General features: G+C 39.3%; 1 protein-coding gene across 5 annotated transcripts in view; it reads left to right on the top strand.

The window, feature by feature from the left end:
* Positions 1-20,689, top strand: part of MTA3 (metastasis associated 1 family member 3) — a 218,029-nt gene that overhangs the window by 190,260 nt on the left and 7,080 nt on the right. For all 5 annotated transcript variants that reach the window (XR_008664722.1, XM_055327315.1, XM_055327316.1 and 2 more), the window contains exons 15-16: positions 7,236-7,322; positions 10,275-10,421. Coding sequence is in view for 4 of the 5 variants with exons in the window: in XM_055327315.1 (XP_055183290.1) it covers positions 7,236-7,322; positions 10,275-10,421 (234 nt within the window). In the remaining variant the exon portion in view is untranslated. The remainder of the gene's footprint in view (positions 1-7,235; positions 7,323-10,274; positions 10,422-20,689) is intronic.

Consider the following 20,689-nt stretch of genomic DNA (forward strand, 5'->3'; position numbering starts at 1 on the left):
TTACAGGTAAAAGCTTTATAAGGAGAAGAAAAGTGCTTTGTAGAGAGAGAGTGCAAAATGGCAGTACTTTCTGAGTCTCACAGAGGAGGGACTCCATTAGATTCATGTATATTTGGAACTTAGGCTTATACTGATTATTTCATGCTAACGCTTCTGAGTTCATGGATTTATGCTATCATTTTCTTAACCATTTTAAGGAACTGGAAAATATTTGCATTCATCTAAACTGCTTAGCCAATTTAAAACACATTTATATAGTTTCTTAACTAAACAGGATAATAAAACACATGAGAAAGAGAGTGAAAGAAATTCTTCCATTGAAATTGGCCAGGATCCAATATCATCTTTGTTCCTATGAATGGAAAAGAAATCATCACCAACTAAATTGGCAGCTGAGGAAGCTTCTGTTTCCCATAGCTCTTCTGTTAGTTTCTCAGTTAATATGCAAATTGCCTTTATTTTTATTATTCTTCAATGAGGTATATTTTTATGTTACCATTTTATGTATTATTCCTCAATTGAAGGGTCATGCTGCTAAAAATAAGCAGGGGAGGTCAAAGTTAAATTACACGTGTTTTATTTCTATAAACAAATAGCTATGATAATAAAAAGACTCATTTGTTGTAAGATTCAAGAAGCATATTTTACTTTGCATTTCGCTTCTTTGGTCAAGTTACATAATAGAATCAATTTCTTTTTTTTTTTTTTAAGATTTTATATATATATTCATGAGAGAGACAGGCAGAGAGAGAAGCAAGCTCCATGCAGGGAGCCCAATGTAGGACTTGATCCTGGGACTCCAGGATCACGCCCTGGGCCAAAGGCAAACGCTCTACCACTGAGCCACCCAGGCGTCCCTAGAATCAAATTCTCAAAATAATTTTACCTCAAAATTTAAAATTACAAAGTTTCAAAACAAAGTTTTAGGGCAGCCCGGGTGGCTCAGCGGTTTAGCACCACCTTCAGCCCAGGGCATGATCCTGGAGACCGGAATTGAGTCCCATGTCAGGCTCCCTGCATGGAGCCTGCTTCTCCCTCTGCCTGTGTCTCTGCCTCTCTCTCTGTGTCTCTCATGAATAAATAAATAAAATCTTAAAAAAAAAAATTACAAAGTTTCAGCAGCCATCTACTGGTTTGTCTGTTTTTTTTTTTTTTCCAGATAAGCAACTAATGAACTCTTCTAGCATCTAATTGATTCTTACATCATCTCCCTTCTTATATGTACTTTGTTACAATCTCTTCATCAGATCCCTTGATCTTGGCTTGTTATGGAGAAGATGAGTTGTTAATAACTTGATGTCTATAGGCAACCATGTCTATGGTCCAGTGGGAATGTATAGGTGTATTTTTTTTTGTAAGCTTTCCTTGGTTTCTCAAGGGCAGTGGTGACCCCCATCCCTCAAAAAAGTTTATCCCTATGATGCAGTATGAATGTAATTTCAGATCAGATGAAAGTCTGTAATTCCAAAGAAATTGATGGATCAAGAGCTTTAATTGATGCATTTTAGAATAATTCTTCATAATATTCAGAAAGGTAAATAGTTTTCCCTGTGAACTTGGAAGTTCTAAGCACTATAGAAACTGACCCCTTCCATGACTTCTGGCCTTGGCAGCACCATCACAACCAGTGTGCTAACCAGAGCTCATGGGGTGACAGACTGCCTGAGAGCAAGGGGAAGAACTAAGGAGATAAAAGTCTCAGATGGTGCAGAGCATAATGGTGACTATGAGGACTTGGCTTAGAAGTCGATCCTTTCAGAGGACATATTTCGGGGTTTGTTACAACAGCACTCTCTGGCCTTTATTTTATTTTATTTTCATTAAGAAAATGGTATTGAAACAGTAGAGTGAAAAGGGGGAATCTTTGTATATCCATAAAGTATTACAGAGAAAATATAAGAACTAATAACATCTATGGGAAGGGAAACTGGAAGGCTAAAGCAAAGGGATGGGAAGGAGACTTCCACCTGTTTTTATTTTTTTTAAGATTTTATTTATCCATTCATGATAGACAGAGAGAGAGAGAGAGAGGCAGAGACACAGGCAGAGGGAGAAGCAGGCTCCATGCTGGGAGCCCGACGCGGGACTCGATCCTGGGATTCCAGGATTGCGCCCTGGGCCAAAGGCAGGCGCCGAACCGCTGAGCCACCCAGGGATCCCCTTCCACCTGGTTTTAAACTTAAGATTTTGAGTTATGAGAATATATTTCCTATTTTAAAAAATAATTTAAAAAACTTAAGTATATAGTATGACCAATGTGTTTTAAAAATATTTATTTAAATATATGTATTTAAGATATATATGGTGATTTTTTAAAACCAAAGTTCCCCAAATGTCTACTTGCTTTAATAATAGGCCTTTATATGTAAATATATAAATCCACAACAAAAATTACTAACGTTAGTACAATGCCGAGCCAGTTCTATCACGTAGGTAGTGCATATTAAAAACATGGATTGATAAACCAATAACCAAAACATTGCAGAAAGAAAGGTATTGTGTCCTTGACAAAGTTTGCAGACCAACAGCATGGGTTGTCAAGTTTCAGACAGCATGTCTCTTTTTCTTGACACCTCTGCCCTTCAAGTAAAAAAGCCACTATGTGATAATGCTGTTCTTCCTTTGTTATTGCCATCAGACATGACCACTGAGCTACCTGATGACTTTATCAAACACCTGTAAGATTACCCAACACCTGATGAGCAAAGGGTTACTATTTGAGATTCAGAATCCTCAGAAACTGAGGTGAAGTAGAAGTGGTATATTAGCAGCATTTCATAGATGAAGCTAAAGTAATTGGAGAAGTGGATTCAAGTGACTGACCTGCCACCTTTGTAGCTTGCATGGGTGACTCGGTGGTTTCTCAGTTGATAATCAGATTTGAATGACCACCATTCCCTAGAATGAAGTTCCTCAAGAGGCACCTGGAACCACTTTTTTCTGTTTGAAGATGCTAATTCAGCTTTGCAGGTATCCCAAGGGCCTGCATTCAGAAGCCTTAAAATAGTTTTTCTAGAGATTTCTCAGCAAAAGTTAACTATAATAATTCTATAAAGTTGTATGAAATTTTAAGTTGTAATATTAGGTGAGAACAGTTTTGGTTTGTTTTGGTATTTTGGATATTTTTTAATAATTCACTTTTGAAAGGATACTTTAAATTTTTCTAAAGATACAAAAGTGGTTACAAATCTTATTGCCATTCCCATTTGTGTCATCTTCAGAGGTAACCATTGTCATTGTGTCTAAAGTATCCAGAGATATTCTGTGTGTGTATACCAGTCTAGGTGGGTGTATTTTTTTTTTCATTTTAATTCAGATGTTAATGTCCACATTGGTCTGCCACTTGCTTTCTTAACATTTTGGAGGCCATTCCATACTAGTACATTTTTTTTTTTTAAAGATTTGATTTATTTATTCATAGACACACAGAGAGGCAGAGACACTGGGAGAGGAAGAAGCAGGCTCCACGCAGGGAGCCTGATGCGGGACTCGATCCCGGGTCTCCAGGATCACACCCCAGCTGCAGGCGGTGCCAAACCACTGCGCCACCAGGGCTGCCCTCCATACTAGTACATTAAGAGCTACCACCTTTTCTTATCAGCTGCATAATAATCTGTTTTGTACAGATTATTTTGGTTAAACAGATTAAACAGATTTTTTTGGTTATTTCCAATCTTTCCTATTATAAGTAATATTGCAACAAATATCCTTGTACAGATAGCCTTTCTTACGATGTGTGAAATGTGTGAGTAGGTCACAGGACAGACCACTAAAAGTAAAGCATCTGAGTCAAGGAACATGCGTTTGGAAATTTAATAGTCATTACCTATTACCTTTAGAAAACCACAATTTAAAAAAAAAAGAAAATGAAAACCTCAATTTATGCTCCTGTCCACAACGTCCAGAGAATGCCTGCCTCTCTAGAACCTTGGCAGCAGTGTTAACCATCTTTGAAACCTTGACTAGTTGACAGGTAGTAACATATAAGTTATATTAGTTTGCATTTCTTGTTTTGAATGAGATAGAAATCTTTGCATATATTTGAAAACAATTTGTTTTTCCCTTTCTGTCAGCTGTTTTTGCCCCTGGCCTGTTTTCTGTTAGAAGTCTTACTTCTGAGAACTTTTAATATTTTAAGGAAATTAGCTTTTGATCTGTGTGATACATGGTGCGAATATTTCCCCTATTTTGCCTTTATGATGTATTTGTCAAGCAGATTTTTTAAAAACATAGTTGAATTTGTCAGTTTTTTGAAAGATTTGTTTATTTTAGAGAGAGGGAGAGAGAATCTCAAGCAGACCCCCTGCTGAGCATGGAACCCAACACAGGGCTGGATCCCAGGACCCTGAGATCATGACCTGAGCTGAAACCAAGAGTCGGATGCTTAACTGACTGGGCCACTCAAGCGCTCCTGTGATTTTTTTTTTTTTTTTTTTTTACGGCACCTGGGTTTTGTGTCTTTAGAAATGTCTTTGCAATTCCTATAAGAAAATTGTACGGATGGTTCTATTTTGACAGCAATCTTGGAAGCCCGTGTGAATGTTTTTGTGAATTTTAATTCAGTGTGTACTTTTTGCAGTTTTTCTGTTTTATTCCCACATACACATATTTCCAAAACATTTTAGGAAAATGGCTGTGAGTTGCAATAAAAGAAACAGTGTTTTTCCAGGTTTACCTCAAGGAGTTGTACTCTAGGAAGCCAAAGAAGTGCGCCTGTGTGCAGTCAACTGACTTGGGTGAGATGCACACCCAAGTGTGCCCTTTCTGGGCAGATTTTGATTCCTTATGGGTTCTGTGGCATCTCTCAGGTTGCTTGCCTTATCTGTGCACATCTAATGCATACTAGTGAATTATCTCTGTTTAAATAGAGTCAGGTGAATAAGAACCAGGACTAACTGACAAGAGGCACCACTGGCCTGTTCTTGAGTGCAGACCAAGATTCTGTTTAACCAACTCAAGTGTGGACCTGATAATCCTATATCTATGATCATTCCCCCAGGGCAGAATGTATTTTTCCCATGCGTATCCAGTGTATGTCATTGAATAGATGTAATATTCATATGAAACAGTGACTAGTAGGCTTAGCACTTTCTGTCCTAATTTCCTCATAGCGGAGACTAATAATTCTTGCTACCAGCTACTTTAAAGTGTAATGCGGATTAACGATGCTCATAAAGAGCTTTTATCTCCCACTCAGGTGCTCTTTAAATTGTACCTGGAACATCACATAATTAATGCTACTGATTTGATGAAAATTCAAAAGCGGTTTAGTGTAGTTTTAAGATGAAACATCTTTAGGTATTGTGTTGGTGGCCCCTTTGATAGGCTGTTTGTTTTGTTGATTCTTGTACAGGCAATAGTCCTATGAGAGTCCACAATGATAGTTTCCTTTGGGCCTTATCAACTGGAATAAAGTGTGAAGTTAATCTTATTACTAGTAATACAATGGTTGCCATTGTCCAGAACATTGAGGAAATGTTCTGGTATGGATGAGCTGATTCATTCAAGATTTCTTTCGCTAATAGGATAAAATTTTTTCTTATCCTCATCCCAAGTAGAACTTGAATTTTAGGTGAACTAGTAATATGAGGACGGAAGTCTCTAGTATTCACTCACAGTGATTTGATCTCTGCAAGGTTTGTGTTGCTTTTTAATGTTTATTTAGATTACTCCTCCAAAATATGCTTGGTATACTTAGTCCTTTATCTTCATTGCTATTCAACAACAGGTGAAAAACTTCATATATCAATAAATTTTCCCCCAAAGGAAATCAGCTGAGTAAGGAGGAAAAGAAATCAGATCATTTATAATCGTCCATGGTTGTCTAATAACCAGCCAGTGCTTGGGATACATATTCAAAATCCTATTATCGGAGGCTCTCTGCAGTATGTGCTTTATTTTAGATTTTTAAAATGCTATTTCCCCACCTCTTTCTGTTTAATAGTAAAATAGTTTGCTTGGTGAAAGAGAGGGCAAGAGCTAATGAAAAAGTTAATTTTTAATTTTAAATGATTTGCAGTTCCACAGTGAATTGTACGTTTTGACAGAGAAGTCCTGTGGATGTCAAAGGAAATTTCCTGTGTGTGCCTAGAAATGTGGTCTCAGCCATAGAAAACCTTTAGGACATTTTTGTCAAGTACTGGATAATGCAGAGAAGTCCTGTGGATGTCAAAGGAAATTTCCTGTGTGTGCCTAGAAATGTGGTCTCAGCCATAGAAAACCTTTAGGACATTTTTGTCAAGTACTGGAAGGTGGGGGAAAAGGCATACACGTAGCAAAATAATATCTGTTACAACTACTCTGTTAAATTTTATGCAAATTTAAAAAACAGTTCAATACAATTTTTTGTGTGTGGTCCCCTCAAACTCTGTTTTTGTAACTTAGCTTCTCAGTGTGAAAGCAGCCTTGTTCCACATCTATTCACCCATCCTAATGGCAACTAATTAAAATGCGGAGAGAGTGTGTGTTGTATGCTTTATTTTTCTCTGTCCAAAGTGTCTTATATAGTAGGGTATGAGGTGAGCTTGATAAATGAACACTAATAACCATTCCCACAGTATCTTCCTGTCCTAACAGATGAGGCACCCTGTCTGTACAGGCAACCTCTTAAAGCTCAACACTGCTGACATCATAGTAGGGTATGAAAGATGGAAAACTAGCAATAAAACCAATGACCCATTTTTAGCCCTGTGAGGCTCTCATCTAATGGAATTGAGTTTATTTTTATTTTTTTTAATGGAATTGAGTTTAATCAAGATAGATTAAGACTTCTCAGTGGAGACTTACTTCCTCTAGGTCAGGGGTGGCCAAGTGTGTTGCCTTTGTCAGCTTTGTCATTTTTGTGTTCTATGCCAGATTAATCTTAAATTAGGACTGTTTTCACCTCATCCTGCATGGACATTTTTTCTACTTTGAGGAAATAATGCCATGCCTAGAAAGGAAGCATATTTCCACTTTTTCAGATGGGCTCACACAGAAAGAAAGCACATACGTGTAAGACGTGTGTTAGCAGCACTCAGATGAGGCTTTAAGTGAGTGTTCTCCACGTACATCCTTCATTCAGTAATTTGGAACCAGAGCTAGAAACAGTTTCCTCCAACCCTACAGGAAATTATGCAGGAATCTGGTGGATATTTTGCACTGTCTTCCACTGGCACCTTTTTTTCTGCAGTGTGTATAGAATAGGTAGAGAAATCAGCCTCATTGGTTGTCTCCATGTTTCCTTCTCTCCTCAGATGCAGACAGACATGCCGAACTATCTGGAAGTCCACTGAAAAGCAAAAGCACTAGGAAACCTTTGGCATGTATCATTGGGTATTTAGGTGGGTATTTTCTTACAGAAGGAAAATTTCTTTTTTCTTTTTTTTTTTAAAGATTTTATTTATTTATTTATGAGAGAGACACACAAACACAGAGAGAGAGAGAGAGAGTGGGGGCGGGGGGAGGCAGAGACACAGGCAGAGGGAGAAGCAGGCTCCACACAGGGAGCCCGATGTGGGACTCGATCCCGGGTCTCCAGGATCACACCCTGGGCTGAAGGCGGCGCTAAACCCCTGAGCCACCCGGGCTGCCCACAGAAGGAAAATTTCAAAAAACAATCTCTGTACCTTATAAGTATTTGGCTATTCTAAATGGTCATACCTAAACTAAATCCAAGCCTTTCAAGTAGCTGAAATTGGATACTTTCATATGTATAGTCAATTTATTTTGTTTCAGAAGCTTTTGGGTTTTTTTTCAAAAGCTTTTATTTGTTATTACAAAACATATACACACAACATATATACAGGGTTATGGATATGTTTACTTTTTCCAAAAAAAATCATTAAATAAAAATATAACATTTGTGGATATAAATAGAGACTAAGCAAAAAGAGGAAAGAATCACTAAATTATTAGAGGTTGAATATTCTTAATGTTTCAATTTAGATCCTTCCACTTGGCTTATTTTTTTTAATGAGATCAAACGGGCTCTAACCTACCTTTAAAAAAATATTTATAGGTTTGATGTACCAATTAAAGTTACTTTGAAAGGGAAGCATTTGTATTGCTTTCTGATTTTTACCATGTTATTTAACTTAGAACTAGTCAAAGATGTTGGCTCCATATTTGTGTTGAAATATCACAATTAAGAAATAGTATTTTTAAAAATCAATAGGTAATAACCCTTTTTGTTTTGTTCTGTTTTGCAAAGTTTTAAGATAATTTACAAAATAATTATTTCTAAAATGGTTCCTAATATCCCTAGAAGCTATAATGGCATGTTTTTAGTGCTTCTAATATCCTTGCATTTTCATTTTCTCAGAGTGAAAGGTGTACTCAAAGTTGCATTGAACCTTATTGCTCTGTCAGAAAGATGTACAGTTATGAAGTGTTCAGACTCTAGAAACACTTAAAAGTCAAAGTGTAGCCTTGAATTAGTATATTATCTACTCCTCATCAGAGATTCCAAAAGTCAGAAGCTCATAGCTCCCTCTTTGATTTTACTTTGTCACTTTATTTCTTGTTTTATTTCTCAGAGCCTGAAGAGTTGTTTCAGTAGTCCCGAGAATATCACCTCATCATCATAGGCAGAACCTAGGTTATGGTGACCAAGTCCTTGAATTTTGCTATCTATTCCCTTGCAGAGCCTAATCCTAGAAGCCCCTTCCCTCCATGCATGGACAAGTCTCTGATCATAAGAAATAGAATATAACATTGCATATTAGCCAGTCTTTCTCTGGGTAATTTTGTGTTCCTCCTGTGGGCAAATTGGTCTCTGTACCTACCTGGGAGGCCCAAAGCTATGCTTTACTTACTAGCTGAACCACACCTCTACCTCACATATTTCTGAGTGTTTACTATGTATAAGACACTATGCTGAGTGATTTGGGGGAACATCAAGATGAATAAGACTTTGCCCTCAAAAGTTTTATTCTAGTGGGGAAAGCACACAGGTAAGGACAATTAAGCAAAGGATTAGCTCCTATGAAAGAATTACAGGTAATATTCATTGGACACTAGGAAGACGGAATAGTTATTTCTGATGAGATTTAGGGCAGCTACATGGAGAAAGCAGTGTTTGATCTCAACCTTGAACAATAAGTAGTATTTAAATAGAAAAACAGGAAAAAAGAATAGTAAAAAAAAAAAGGAAAAAAGAATAGTTTTCCCTTTATGAGGCCAAAAGAATTTTATGCACAAAAGCTTCAGTGAGTCCAAAGGTGGGTGGTCTGGTTTGGATGAATAGTGTGGAGGCTGTAATGAAAAATGGGATTAACAAAGTTTCAGTGCCGTGTTGGAAAAAAAAAATCAGCACTATATGTTGGTTAGCACTTGATCCATTCCTAAATTTTGATAAGCGTAGAATTTTGACCAGACCAAGATATAGTAATTCTAACAATCCTAACAGCCTTTCTTAAATTTCGAGAAATAAGGCTGATTGCCTGGCCCTCCCCTGAGAAGAGAGAGTTCTGGCTTAGAATCAGATAGCAGGTTTAATTTTGGAAAAGACATTGCCCAGTAAGAGTAACAGACTGAGATCCTTAAGTCCAATTCCTACAGACTGTAATTTCTGTCCGTCTGCTTTATCCAAAAAAGTACAAGTAATTCTGGGCTATATGACTGACAACAACATACTTCATGTAAACACACATATCCCACATGCACATCACAGTTTTGTGATATACCCTCCATCAAAGCTTTTCTTCTACTACATCTTGAGTCTAGAATTTGGAGTTTGGTGGCATGTTTCATCTATATCAAGATATTCTGGACTAGTAGTAATTAACCTTCATCCTGTACTCTCCTTGTAGAGTCAGAGAAGGAATCCTATTTTCCAGAAATCTCTCACACCTTAGACATGCTGCATGCTGCGTTTCCGGTTTGATAAAGCACAGAGTTAGCTTTCTCTGAGGCCATTTCTCCAGATAACCTTTAAATTTCTAAAACTTTGAAGAGTTAGTTGCTTAATTCCCTTAGTATATATGTGCTTAAGTGATCTTCTGAAGTGGAAGTGGTATTTTTGTTGTTGTTTTGTTGTTGCTTGTACTCCCAACATGAAGCTCAGAGCTCCAGCTAGCAGCGGGAGAAGCAAGCTCACTTTTGATAAGTAAAGCCATGGTAACAGCACTTGAAGCTGATTCATTATGCAAGTCCTTGGGAAAACAGACTGGCTCATAAGGAACGGACTCTCACCTCATTAAGAAGTAAGATGTGTGCCTATTAGGCGATGTAAGTGCACACAGAGATTTTTATTACCATGTCCTGAGTTGAGAAACCTTTTCTCCCCCTGCCAGAGATCCATCCTTCGAAGAAACCTAATGTAATTCGATCTACACCAAGCCTGCAAACCCCCACTACCAAGCGGATGCTAACCACCCCGAATCACACATCTCTGAGCATTTTGGGGAAAAGGAACTACAGTCATCACAATGGCCTGGATGGTATGTAAGCCCAGGAATTCTGGGGGCTGAGCTCATAGGCCAGGGCCTCTCTGCCCTTGTCTGCTCTAAGCATATCCTCTGCCAAATCCAAGATGTGTTGCAAATGGGTTCGTCTACCTACCCTCTAATTGAACTGAATGTGTGGTAAAGGGGTAAGAGGGAAGGCTGCTGTGTGCCACAGTGAAGACATTTAGCTGAGTGATATTTCTCTATCTCCTCAGAAGGGACTCTTGTTCACATTCCCTGTGAGGAGGCTTGTTTAGAGAGGAAGTCTGTATTTATCAGATTGACTCTGCTGGGTGATAATGTGCTTGCTGGGATGCATGCTCACTGCTCATTTACGTTTTCTTGAGCAGAAGTGTTGATTTCACCTTAAGTCAGAGGCAACTGTGATCTCTGGGGTTCTTGGGTGTTCTGTGGTTCATTTTGGATTTGGCACTTGTCAGCTACTTCTTTCACCTTATAAAAATTTTTTAATTGCTCAGAGTGCTACAAGTCATGAAGGGAATTGCCTGGGTGACGTCTTCAATACAGAAATAATAATTTGTTTGAAATGGAAAAGCTAAGAAATATCACCTCTTATCCAAAGTACCTCCCTTGGGGTTTGGCCACAGAATGACTCCTCAGGTGGAATTGAATTATCTTCCCATTCGGACTACAAACACAAACATAATAAATCATCCCAGCAGTATATATTGTCCATTTCAATAGTCCTAGAATTTGAAGCTGTCTTGATGGTTTAAATGTTGGCATTTATTTAGGAGTGAAGCTCTCTCCAGGCTTTCCATGTCTCTGGGACCTCTAAATTCCTTCAGTGACAGTAAATTGGTTATAATGAGGCCCTAGAGCAAGGATGTGAAATAGACCTTCTAGTAATAGTTTCCCATGGTTGGTTTCCTTTAGTATGACTTTTCATGGTCGTAGTGATATCAAAATGAATAAAAAATTGAGACTGAGGAGATTAGTTTGCATTTATAGGATATCGGTATGTTATAGATACAGCTTTCACGAATTTAGCTACACAGTAGTAGTTTTGCAGAAATAATTATTTGCTAATAAGGACATTGGCCATCCTTGCCACAATACACCCACTATCTAGACAGCAGAAGACTAAGGACGGATTGTGTCAAAATGTGGAGATTGGATTTCTTCCTTTCTTTCCTTGCCTACAGCCTGAGGCTTTTAGATTCAGATTTAAGTGGAATTCAGGAATCTTCCTTTTCCATGTTATCACCTCCCTGGCCTCTATAGGTGTGTATAGTCCTTCTGCAGGAAGCAGAAATTAAGTTCTGGTTCATACATATACACATATACGTACAATATACACTTCATGGTAAGAAGACTCTTATGGTGACTACAGGTGGAAAAGCAGCTCTCTGCTATCTTTTTCCATTTGTATCCTATGGTCCCAGTCACTCTGGGCCCCAATCCTAGCTCTCGCATTGCTCTTTCCTTTTATCATAGGTACCTGTCTCCTTAGAATTTCTAAAAAAAAATTCCACCTTATAGTGTTCCCTCTCTGGGGCTATTTGTCCCATTTTCCTCTGGAGATTGTTACAGCAAGGTGATTGCTTCTCTGCTCTGAACAGGTGAAATGGACAGGGCATACAGTGAATCCCTAGGGTTAAGAGAGACCTTCAACCTTGTTGAGGAAAAGACACCCATCTCATCTTCTGAAGAGACTTAGCTGTTGAAAACACCTTTTTTTTTTTTTCAAACCCTTTTGTCTTTGGTTTGCTCTTCCAGCTTTGGTATGGATAACATGTACCTTGCCTGTGTTATCTCATTTGATTCACATGACAGAAGGTTTTAGAAGGTCAGGGAATTTAACTGCTTTGCATAACATTGTATTCCTACTGCCTAGCATATTGTATTTCTACTTCCTGGAACTTAGTAGGTGCTTAATAAATGTTAATTGAATAAATGAATGATTGAGAAAAAATAAGACCTAGAGAGGAAAATTAAATTTTCCAAAGTTATCAAGTATAAATGGACTGGGATTCCCATTCAGGGTGTGGCTGATTATAGAGTTTGCTCCCTTAACCACGGTTATAAAAGTTGTCTCTCAAATATGCCGTATGAGTCAGTAAAGGACAAAGTGCCTAAGTTATTTTAGCAAATTTAATGTAAGAAGTCAATATGACAGGTATTGGAGGACAGAATAGGTGAGCAGGAACACAATGGGGGGCACAGGAAGCAGCTGCCATCCCTAAGGTTGGGAGAGCAAAAGAAAGAAGATGGGGTTCTTCCTTTTGCTGGAGGCTCAAGGAGGTCCACGTAGTGAGAACTGAGGCCCCTGAGGGAAGGCACTGTTCTGCTGGTGCTGGCTTCTCTCAGGTGTGACGAGGATAGTTCTGAGAGCATGAGGGAAAGCGGGAACTGAACAAACCTCAGGTGCCATGAGGCTGACTGGACCAGGACACAGGTGGTGGCAAGTGCCTTCTCCCGCCTCCTGCTTTGCTGGCTCCCTCTAGCACCCCCTGCTGGTGCATCAGGGACCCGGATGGCAGAGGAGAGGTATGTTTGCAGGATCCCAGTCCCAGCAACATCTTGCTGCTTGGATGGATGTGGGGAATGAGAGACAAGTGCAATGGAAACACACATTGCAGAACATGTCCCCACTTTTGTATTCCCAGTGAAGCTTTTCCTTGGGACAAAGGGTCTGTTTCTTATTTTCTTGGGATTTAGGATACAGACTAAACCTGAGTTTCCAAGGTGAACTCAAAGTACTAGAAAAAAATATTAAGCTAATAGTGAGTTTTCATGGGATAGTCAATACCATCATTTACTGGAATTGATGAATACAAATTCATGGAAAAGCCTCGCCTTGTGTGATCCAATCATAAAATCAATTAGCGTTGCTACCTTATTATCATCATGTCAGATAGACAAGCACACCATACAGGATGTTTATGGACAGAACTAAGAAAACTGAAACAAAACCTGATTGTACAGAAATACCCAGGCCTCTCGGCTTTGGGGCTTCCCCTCCCCTTCTCAGTGGCTTGCCCCCTTCACTCAGCCTCCACCTTCAGTTGGAAGTTCATGATGATGGGAAAAGAGGCTCTGGAGTCCTGCTGGTAGAAAAGATTTTACCTGATACTAAAAAAAAAAAAAAAAAATGATGGACAGCTTCATATCATCTTCCTGAAAGTCACTGTCTCTCGTCTAGCCCTGGCCCCTTAATGGCCCTGGTGGTTGGGAGTCAACCTTCTGGGTTCTCTATTAAGCATCACCCACAGCACCAGGCCCCTCTGTGACAAACCTACTGGAACTTAAACTCCAAGGGTGAAAATACAATCTGCATACACAAAGAGGCCTCATTATTTGGGGTCAGTAATGACAGGAAGAATGAAATTTCAAAACATAGACCTACCTGGTCTCTTACCAGCCCCATACACTTCGGTCTTTCCCTTCAGGCTTTTAGTCCAGTGGCATGCCACATGCTGTCATGTGCTTTCCAAATCCTGTCTCCTCTTCTGACTCACAGATGCTTTGATGACATTTTTATTGCCAGCAAACCAAGTACCTACCACATTTGGCCGACCTGGTTACTTCCATGTGGCTGTGAATAGAGAAGCCATGAGATAAGTGGGGTTAAAGAGTGTTTACAGGAAAGCCTTTCCATGTCTGGCTGCCCAAAAGAGCAGGCAGTAGGGGAAATGGAATTTATCTGTGCCATGGAGGGGGGAAAGTACCTCTGAGTGTTTGGAATCAGGTGGGATTAACTGCTGACTTCTCTGATTACTTCCTGTGTGGCCGTGGGTGAATCACTTAGTTTCTTTAAACCTGTTTTCTCCTCTGTAAAGTACAAATTTCATTTGCCTTAATGGAGCTGTGATAATGGTTAAAAATATTTCACCTGCTTTATACAACTTGATCTCCCAAACTCTTTATGAGGCAGGTGATATAAACCTGCATTTTAATAACGAAAAAACCCAGCTCAAAGAGGTTAAGGGATTTTCCTAAAGCCACACTGCTAACAAACAGCAGAGATGAGATTTAAAATGCTCCAGTCCAGGGTTGTTTCCAACAGGTAAATAAGGTCCCAGATTTATGTGATTCATATGCTGAGTGCAGCAAGTATCTGGGAAATGTTTATGTTTTCTATGTATGGGAGATGGGTATGTGTTTGGAATTATAGAAAGGAACATAGTAGGTATTTTTCTGTGCTTAGCCTGTGAGTTGTAAGCCACCATTGCCTTTGTGAAACTCTTCTGCCCATATTATACCCCCTATCCCTACTTTTTCTGGAATGTAGAACATAAGAACTATATTAATGTCCAAGAGAGGGGAGAAAAAAGAAATAAGAGAAAAGAAAATTCACAGAATCACCTAATGGTGAAATGTGTTTATTTTTTTAAAGATTTATTTTTATTTATTTATGAGAGAGAGAGAGAGAGAGAGAGAGAGAGAGGGAGAGAGAGGCAGAGAGAGGCAGAGACACAGGCAGAGGGAGAAGCAGGCTCCATGCCGGGAGCCCAATGCGGGACTCGATCCCTGGACTCCAGGATCCGCCCTGGGCCAAGGGCAGGTGCGAAACCACTGCACCACCCAGGGATCCCCTGAAATGTGTTTAAATTAAATTCTATAGTATACCCAGCATTGACTCTGACTCATAGTAGCTATTCATTAAGTGCTAAGATACTATCCCCCACACACACTTTTTTAAAAAGTTTGTTTGTTTGTTTGTTTGTTTGTTTGTTTGTTTGAGAGAGAGAGAGAGAGAGAACACAAGTGGTAGGGAGAGAGCAGAGGAAGAAGCAGATTCCCCACTGAGCAAAAAGCCCAACGTGGGGCTTGATCCCAGGACTCTGGGACCATGACCTGAGCAGAAGGCAGACACCCAACCAACAGAGCCACCCAGGTGTCTCTATCTTCCCACACCTTCTATAAAGAAGAGCTATCACTAACGTTTTGTTTTGAAAATTGTTATCAACCAAAGTTTTTGTAGTCATATGTGGATTATATGTAAATAAAATGTCAACACTTTTCTTATAACTACATTTATTTCTTACCTAAAAATATGATTTTCAAAAAATGACTCATAGGTTTGCTTGAAAGTAAATGGGTATGTTCCAAAGCATATTTGCACAGAAGGGCCCAGTGTCTATAAAGAGAAATTGCCTTTGATTAAGTTTTGAAGGAGTATTGAAGACAGGAAATTCATTTGATAAAGAGGGCTCATTTAGCTCCCTGTAGGCTTCTGCAATTAGAGACTCAACAGCAGAGGGAATGGAGTATAATCCTCCTTCACATTTTTCAGAGTGAAGGCTGAGTCAGAAAAAGTCTGGAGAGTAGAGGGGCTGATGGGCTGTTCAGACATCTCTCATCCTCTCCTGAACCCTTATGAAGAGGCCCTGGTCCTCTCTGCTCCAGTCAGCAGATCGTCAGTTCTTCTGCTTGGGTGCAAAGGGACAGGGTGATCACCTGCTGTGTCTCTGTCTTTATCAAATGGGGTCCCTGGAGAACAACTTCTGTTTTGTAGTGATTCAATGAGGGGACATCAATTAGAGTTGTGCTCTTTTCATCTGAGATGATAAAGGCTTTTGTCCCAGGGTACTACTGAAGCAGAATTCAGTGTGTCAGGAAAACCAAAGCAACAGGCTCAGAAGAGAGGTGAGTTTTCAGTGGGACAGAGTCAGGGCATCTGAGCCAAGGAAATTGATGAATTGTACAATAAACTGCTTTTTAATCTGCTCTCTTCTGGCTTATTTCCCCAGGGGTATGTGAATAACACTGTAGATCTAATTTTTTTTCCTTATTTGTTTTCCGCATTGAGTAATATAATTTTTCTGAGTCCCCTATAAAGAGGGTATCCAGTGTGGATGGCTCTAAGTACAATATTATGATCTGGGGTGTGAAGACTGTCCTTTGGATGACTTGTTTCTGAATCAGTGATTCAACAGCTCCAACTGTTTGCATCCCAACTCTGGGAAATGGGTGGTGATGAGGTCCATTGTACCAGTGAGAGAGCTCTGGGAATGCATCTGCTGTCTTCACAAATCCCAATAAAAATAGACTGCCAGCAACAGCTGATAGCATTCCTAGGCATGCTTGGGCACAGGATGCCTTCTGTCAACATTTTTATATCCTTTCAAAAGACTACAGTTTTTGTTGTTTTTTTTTTTTAATCTTCCAAAATATTGTTTGTGGAAGAACATCAGGTGCCCCTGGACTTGCCTCTGATCTCCTTGTCTGACGTTGTAATGTTACAACCTCGTTTGATAAATGAAAGTGGGAAAAAAATTTAAAAATAGATAAAAGTGCCTTTAAATTTTTTCTCCAGTATTTTCTAATGGATCATTATAACCCCAGGGTTTATTGAATGTGAAGTAATTATGACAGAATATCTAGTATATCTAGAGATTTTCGGGAGTATTGAAGCATTATGTGAGGGCAGCGGATGTTCTCTCATACTGTGAAGCCATAGGGGTGATGTTGTAGAGAAAGACAGACCCAACTGCATTGGGCATGAGTAATTAACAACTTAGTGTTTTGGAATATTCTAGAAGGATGCCAGATCAGCCGCCCCTGGAACCATTCCTGGGTTTGCTAATATCAGTTGCTCCCAGAGAATACTTTCCTGAGGAAAGTACTAGTGTTCCTGAGGAATATACTAGTGTGTGAGCCTCTAAGAGGTCTAGACTTGACATCCTCTGAGTATTATGGAGATCTTAGAAGAGTGACAGAAGTCTATGGTAGTTGCTCAGGGATCCTCAATTCTCAGGACCAGCTCTGGTCTCCTTAATAAAGTGTCTTTGATCATACCTGCAAGGGACATTATAGGAAACATTTTTAGCCAACTTCTCCCAATGTATTCCCATTCTCAGTGTCATGTGGAGGGCAAATCTCAGAAAGAAAGTGAACCTCTAACTTGAGAGCTAGGTCTTGGGCTTTTTGTGGAGAAGAGTAGATGCTTGGGAAAAGAGAGTGAGGAAGACAGCAGAAAAAGGGGATTAAGTCCCTGAGAAACAACTCTTCCATAGAAGTGTGACCCATCCATCTAAAGATCAGGTACATATGTCTGAGAGAGCCATTGGGACATTAGTATTATTATTTTTTTTAATTTTTATTTATTTATGATAGTCACACAGAGAGCGAGAGAGAGAGAGGCAGAGACATAGGCAGAGGGAGAAGCAGGCTCCATGCACCGGGAGCCCGACGTGGGATTCGATCCCGGGTCTCCAGGATCGTGCCCTGGGCCAAAGGCAGGCGCCAAACTGCTGTGCCACCCAGGGATCCCGGGACATTAGTATTAGATCTTAATGCCCCAGGGAGGTAAAGACCAACTCCAAAAACCAACTGATTTAGGTATCCTCTTGAGCAGTGTCTTTGGGTCCCAGGATGGAAGTGAGGAGAAGTGTTCTGAATCTGCAGGTCCCTCAGGGCAATGGAAATAGAAATATTTGTTTGTCACAGTTTAGTTGATTTGGGGACCCCCCACTGGGTTTATTTTAAGCTTCCCAATGATGCTCATTATTATTCTCTTTTCCTGTTTCCTGTTTTTCCTTCCAGATGACTGAGTACTCTCTTTAAGCTCAGAAAACATCTGAGTTATAATCTATGCATTTTCTTCCCTCAACCAAATATTTATTTTTATCAACAATTATGTACATATAAATGAAGGCAAAAAGTAATTAATGTAAAACTGAGGAGTGAGCTTGAAGGCAACTTTGTTAAATGGAGGTGCCTAGAAGAAGATAATCTGAGAAGACTGTTTCCATGACAGTCTGATTGCAGCTTCGCCTACAGGAGCCCCTTCCCAGGGTTGCCAGTGAGGAAGATCAAGCATGAGTCTTTGGGGAAGCAGGGCTGACCTCATTTAAGGCATCTAGAACTAGTCAGCAGAAGAAAGGGTCAAAATATTGGACATTGGGCCTCCTGCACTGGTCCTCCAATTTTCTTTTTTCTCTCCAGTTTTCTTCCTCTGTGTTTTTTGCTCTGTTTTCTGGGAGACTTTCTCAACTTTATATTCCAGCCAGATTTGTCTATTTCTCCCTTTATTTTGTCAATTTTTGCCTCAGTATTTTGAAGTTCTTTTATTGGTAATATATATAATTAGAATTTTATGTCTTTTTTACCTTTTTTTTATCACTGTGAAATGATTCTTATTAGCTCTGTTAATACTCCTTGTCTTGAAGTCTATTTCGTCTGATATTAACATGATCACACCAGTTTTCTTTTTCTTCTGTTCTTTTTAGGGTTATTTTTCAATGATTTTTTTCTAGTTTTATTAAACTCAGAATGATTCTTATAGTATCTCTAAAGCCAGCACATGTTATTCTAGCAGATTTTAAAAACCCAAACAGGGGCACCTGTGTGGCTCAGTTGGTTAAGCTTATCTGCCTTCAGCTCACATCATGATCCCAGGGTCCTGGAAAGAGCCTTGCATCCAGCTCCCTGCTGAGCAGGGAGTCTGCTTCTCCCTCTCCTTCTGCTTCTCCACCCTGCTTGTGCTCTGTCTCTCTCTCTCTCTCTCTCAAAAAAAAAAAAAAAAAAATCTTAAAAAAAAAACATATAAAGCTATTTTCTATTATCATTTCTTAAGTAGCTTTATTGAAACAGAATTGATATTCAACTATATATATTTAGTATTTTTAAAAAGATTTTATTTAAGGAGGAGAGAGAGAGTGCACATGCATGCATGAGTGGGGGGAGGGGCAGAGAGAAGGAAAGTCAGAGAATCCAAAGCAGACTCCCTGCTGAGTGCAGAGGCCTGACATGGGGCTTGATCTCATGATCCATGAAATCATGACCTGAGCCAAAGTCATAAGTTAAACAGTTAACCGACTGAGCCACCCAGGCACCCCTCACCTGCATATATTTAAAATATGCAACTTGATAAGTATAACATTATGTATGTACCATAAAACCACCATAATCACTTGGGTGGTTATATCCACTTAATAAATTTATCCATCCCCTCAGAAATTTTCTTGTACCCTTTTATAATCTAACCTCCTACCTATCCCATCTCCCCTACATCATCTCAGGTGACCATTGATCTGCTTTGTGTCACCAGAGATTAGTTTACATTTTCTAGAATTTTATATAAATGGAGTCATATAGTACGAGTGCTTTATTTGTCATTTTGAATAATTTTTAGAGATCTTCAAGTTCATTGATTCTTTCTTCTTCAGTTTTTTTTTTTTTTTTAAGTAAGTAAACTCTATTCCCAAAATGGAGCTGGAACTCACGACCCCAAGATCAAAAGTTGCATGCTTTACTGACTGAGCCAGCTAAGGTCCCTCTTCTGCAGTATTGAATTTGCTTTAATCCCATCTAACAAATTGTTCATTTCAGATTTTGTATTTTTCAGTTTTAGAATTTCCATTTAGTTATTTTCTATTTCTCCTAAAATATACCATCTTGTTACCCATTATATTCATCTTTTTTACAGATTCTTTAATAAACTTATAGTGAATATTTTATATGCAAATCTGCTAATTCTAACATCTGAATCATTCACTAGTCATTTTCTACCAACTTTTTTCTTTGGAGGAGTTGCTCAGTCTGTTTTTTGTTTTTTGTTTTTTTAAAGTAGGCTCTATGCCCAGTGTGGATCTTAATGCAGTGCTTAAACTCACAACCCTGAGATCAAAATCTGAGCTGAGATCCAGTGTGGCCCTCAGTCTGTTCATTTTTATTGGATACTAATCAGTGTGGATGATCAATTGTAGAGACCCTGGGTTCTGTTATCTCCCTCTGCAGAGTGTTGCATTTTGTTCTAGTAAGCAATTAAATTGGCGGGTCACCTTGATTCTGTGGAGGCTTGGTTTAAAGCTTCAATAGGTCTGATCTATTTCAGTTTAGCTCTTAATCCATTGAGATTTCAATGGAAAGACCAAGTTGTTTGCCTGGTGCCTTCAACTTGACAGAACTTGAACTCCAAAATTTGTCTTTCCAGCTGTAGATAGCTGCTGAAGTTGCTGCTCAGCCTTTTTTAGCCTTCCAGCTGGGCCCCTTGGAGTCCCACCTCATGAATACATAGTTCCAGAGTCAGCCAGTGATTTGAGTGGAGTGTGTATATAGACTTGATGGCTTCCCTTTCCCTGTCCTCTTCATTTCTAGGATCTCCTCCTGTATTTCCAGCTGTATTGGCAGCCTCAAACTCTGGATCCTCCCTGATTCCTCAACCCAATTATACTGCAGTTTTCTGCTTGAGCCATATTCCTTTTGTACTGTGTGGAAGTGCCCATGGGAAAAAGTGGATCTCACCTAGTCTCACTTTTTCCCCAAGGGTCATATTTCCTCCATTTTTTGCC

The sequence above is a fragment of the Nyctereutes procyonoides genome, unplaced genomic scaffold, assembly GCF_905146905.1.
Source record: "Nyctereutes procyonoides isolate TBG_1078 unplaced genomic scaffold, NYPRO_anot_genome, whole genome shotgun sequence".
NCBI lineage: Eukaryota > Metazoa > Chordata > Mammalia > Carnivora > Canidae > Nyctereutes > Nyctereutes procyonoides.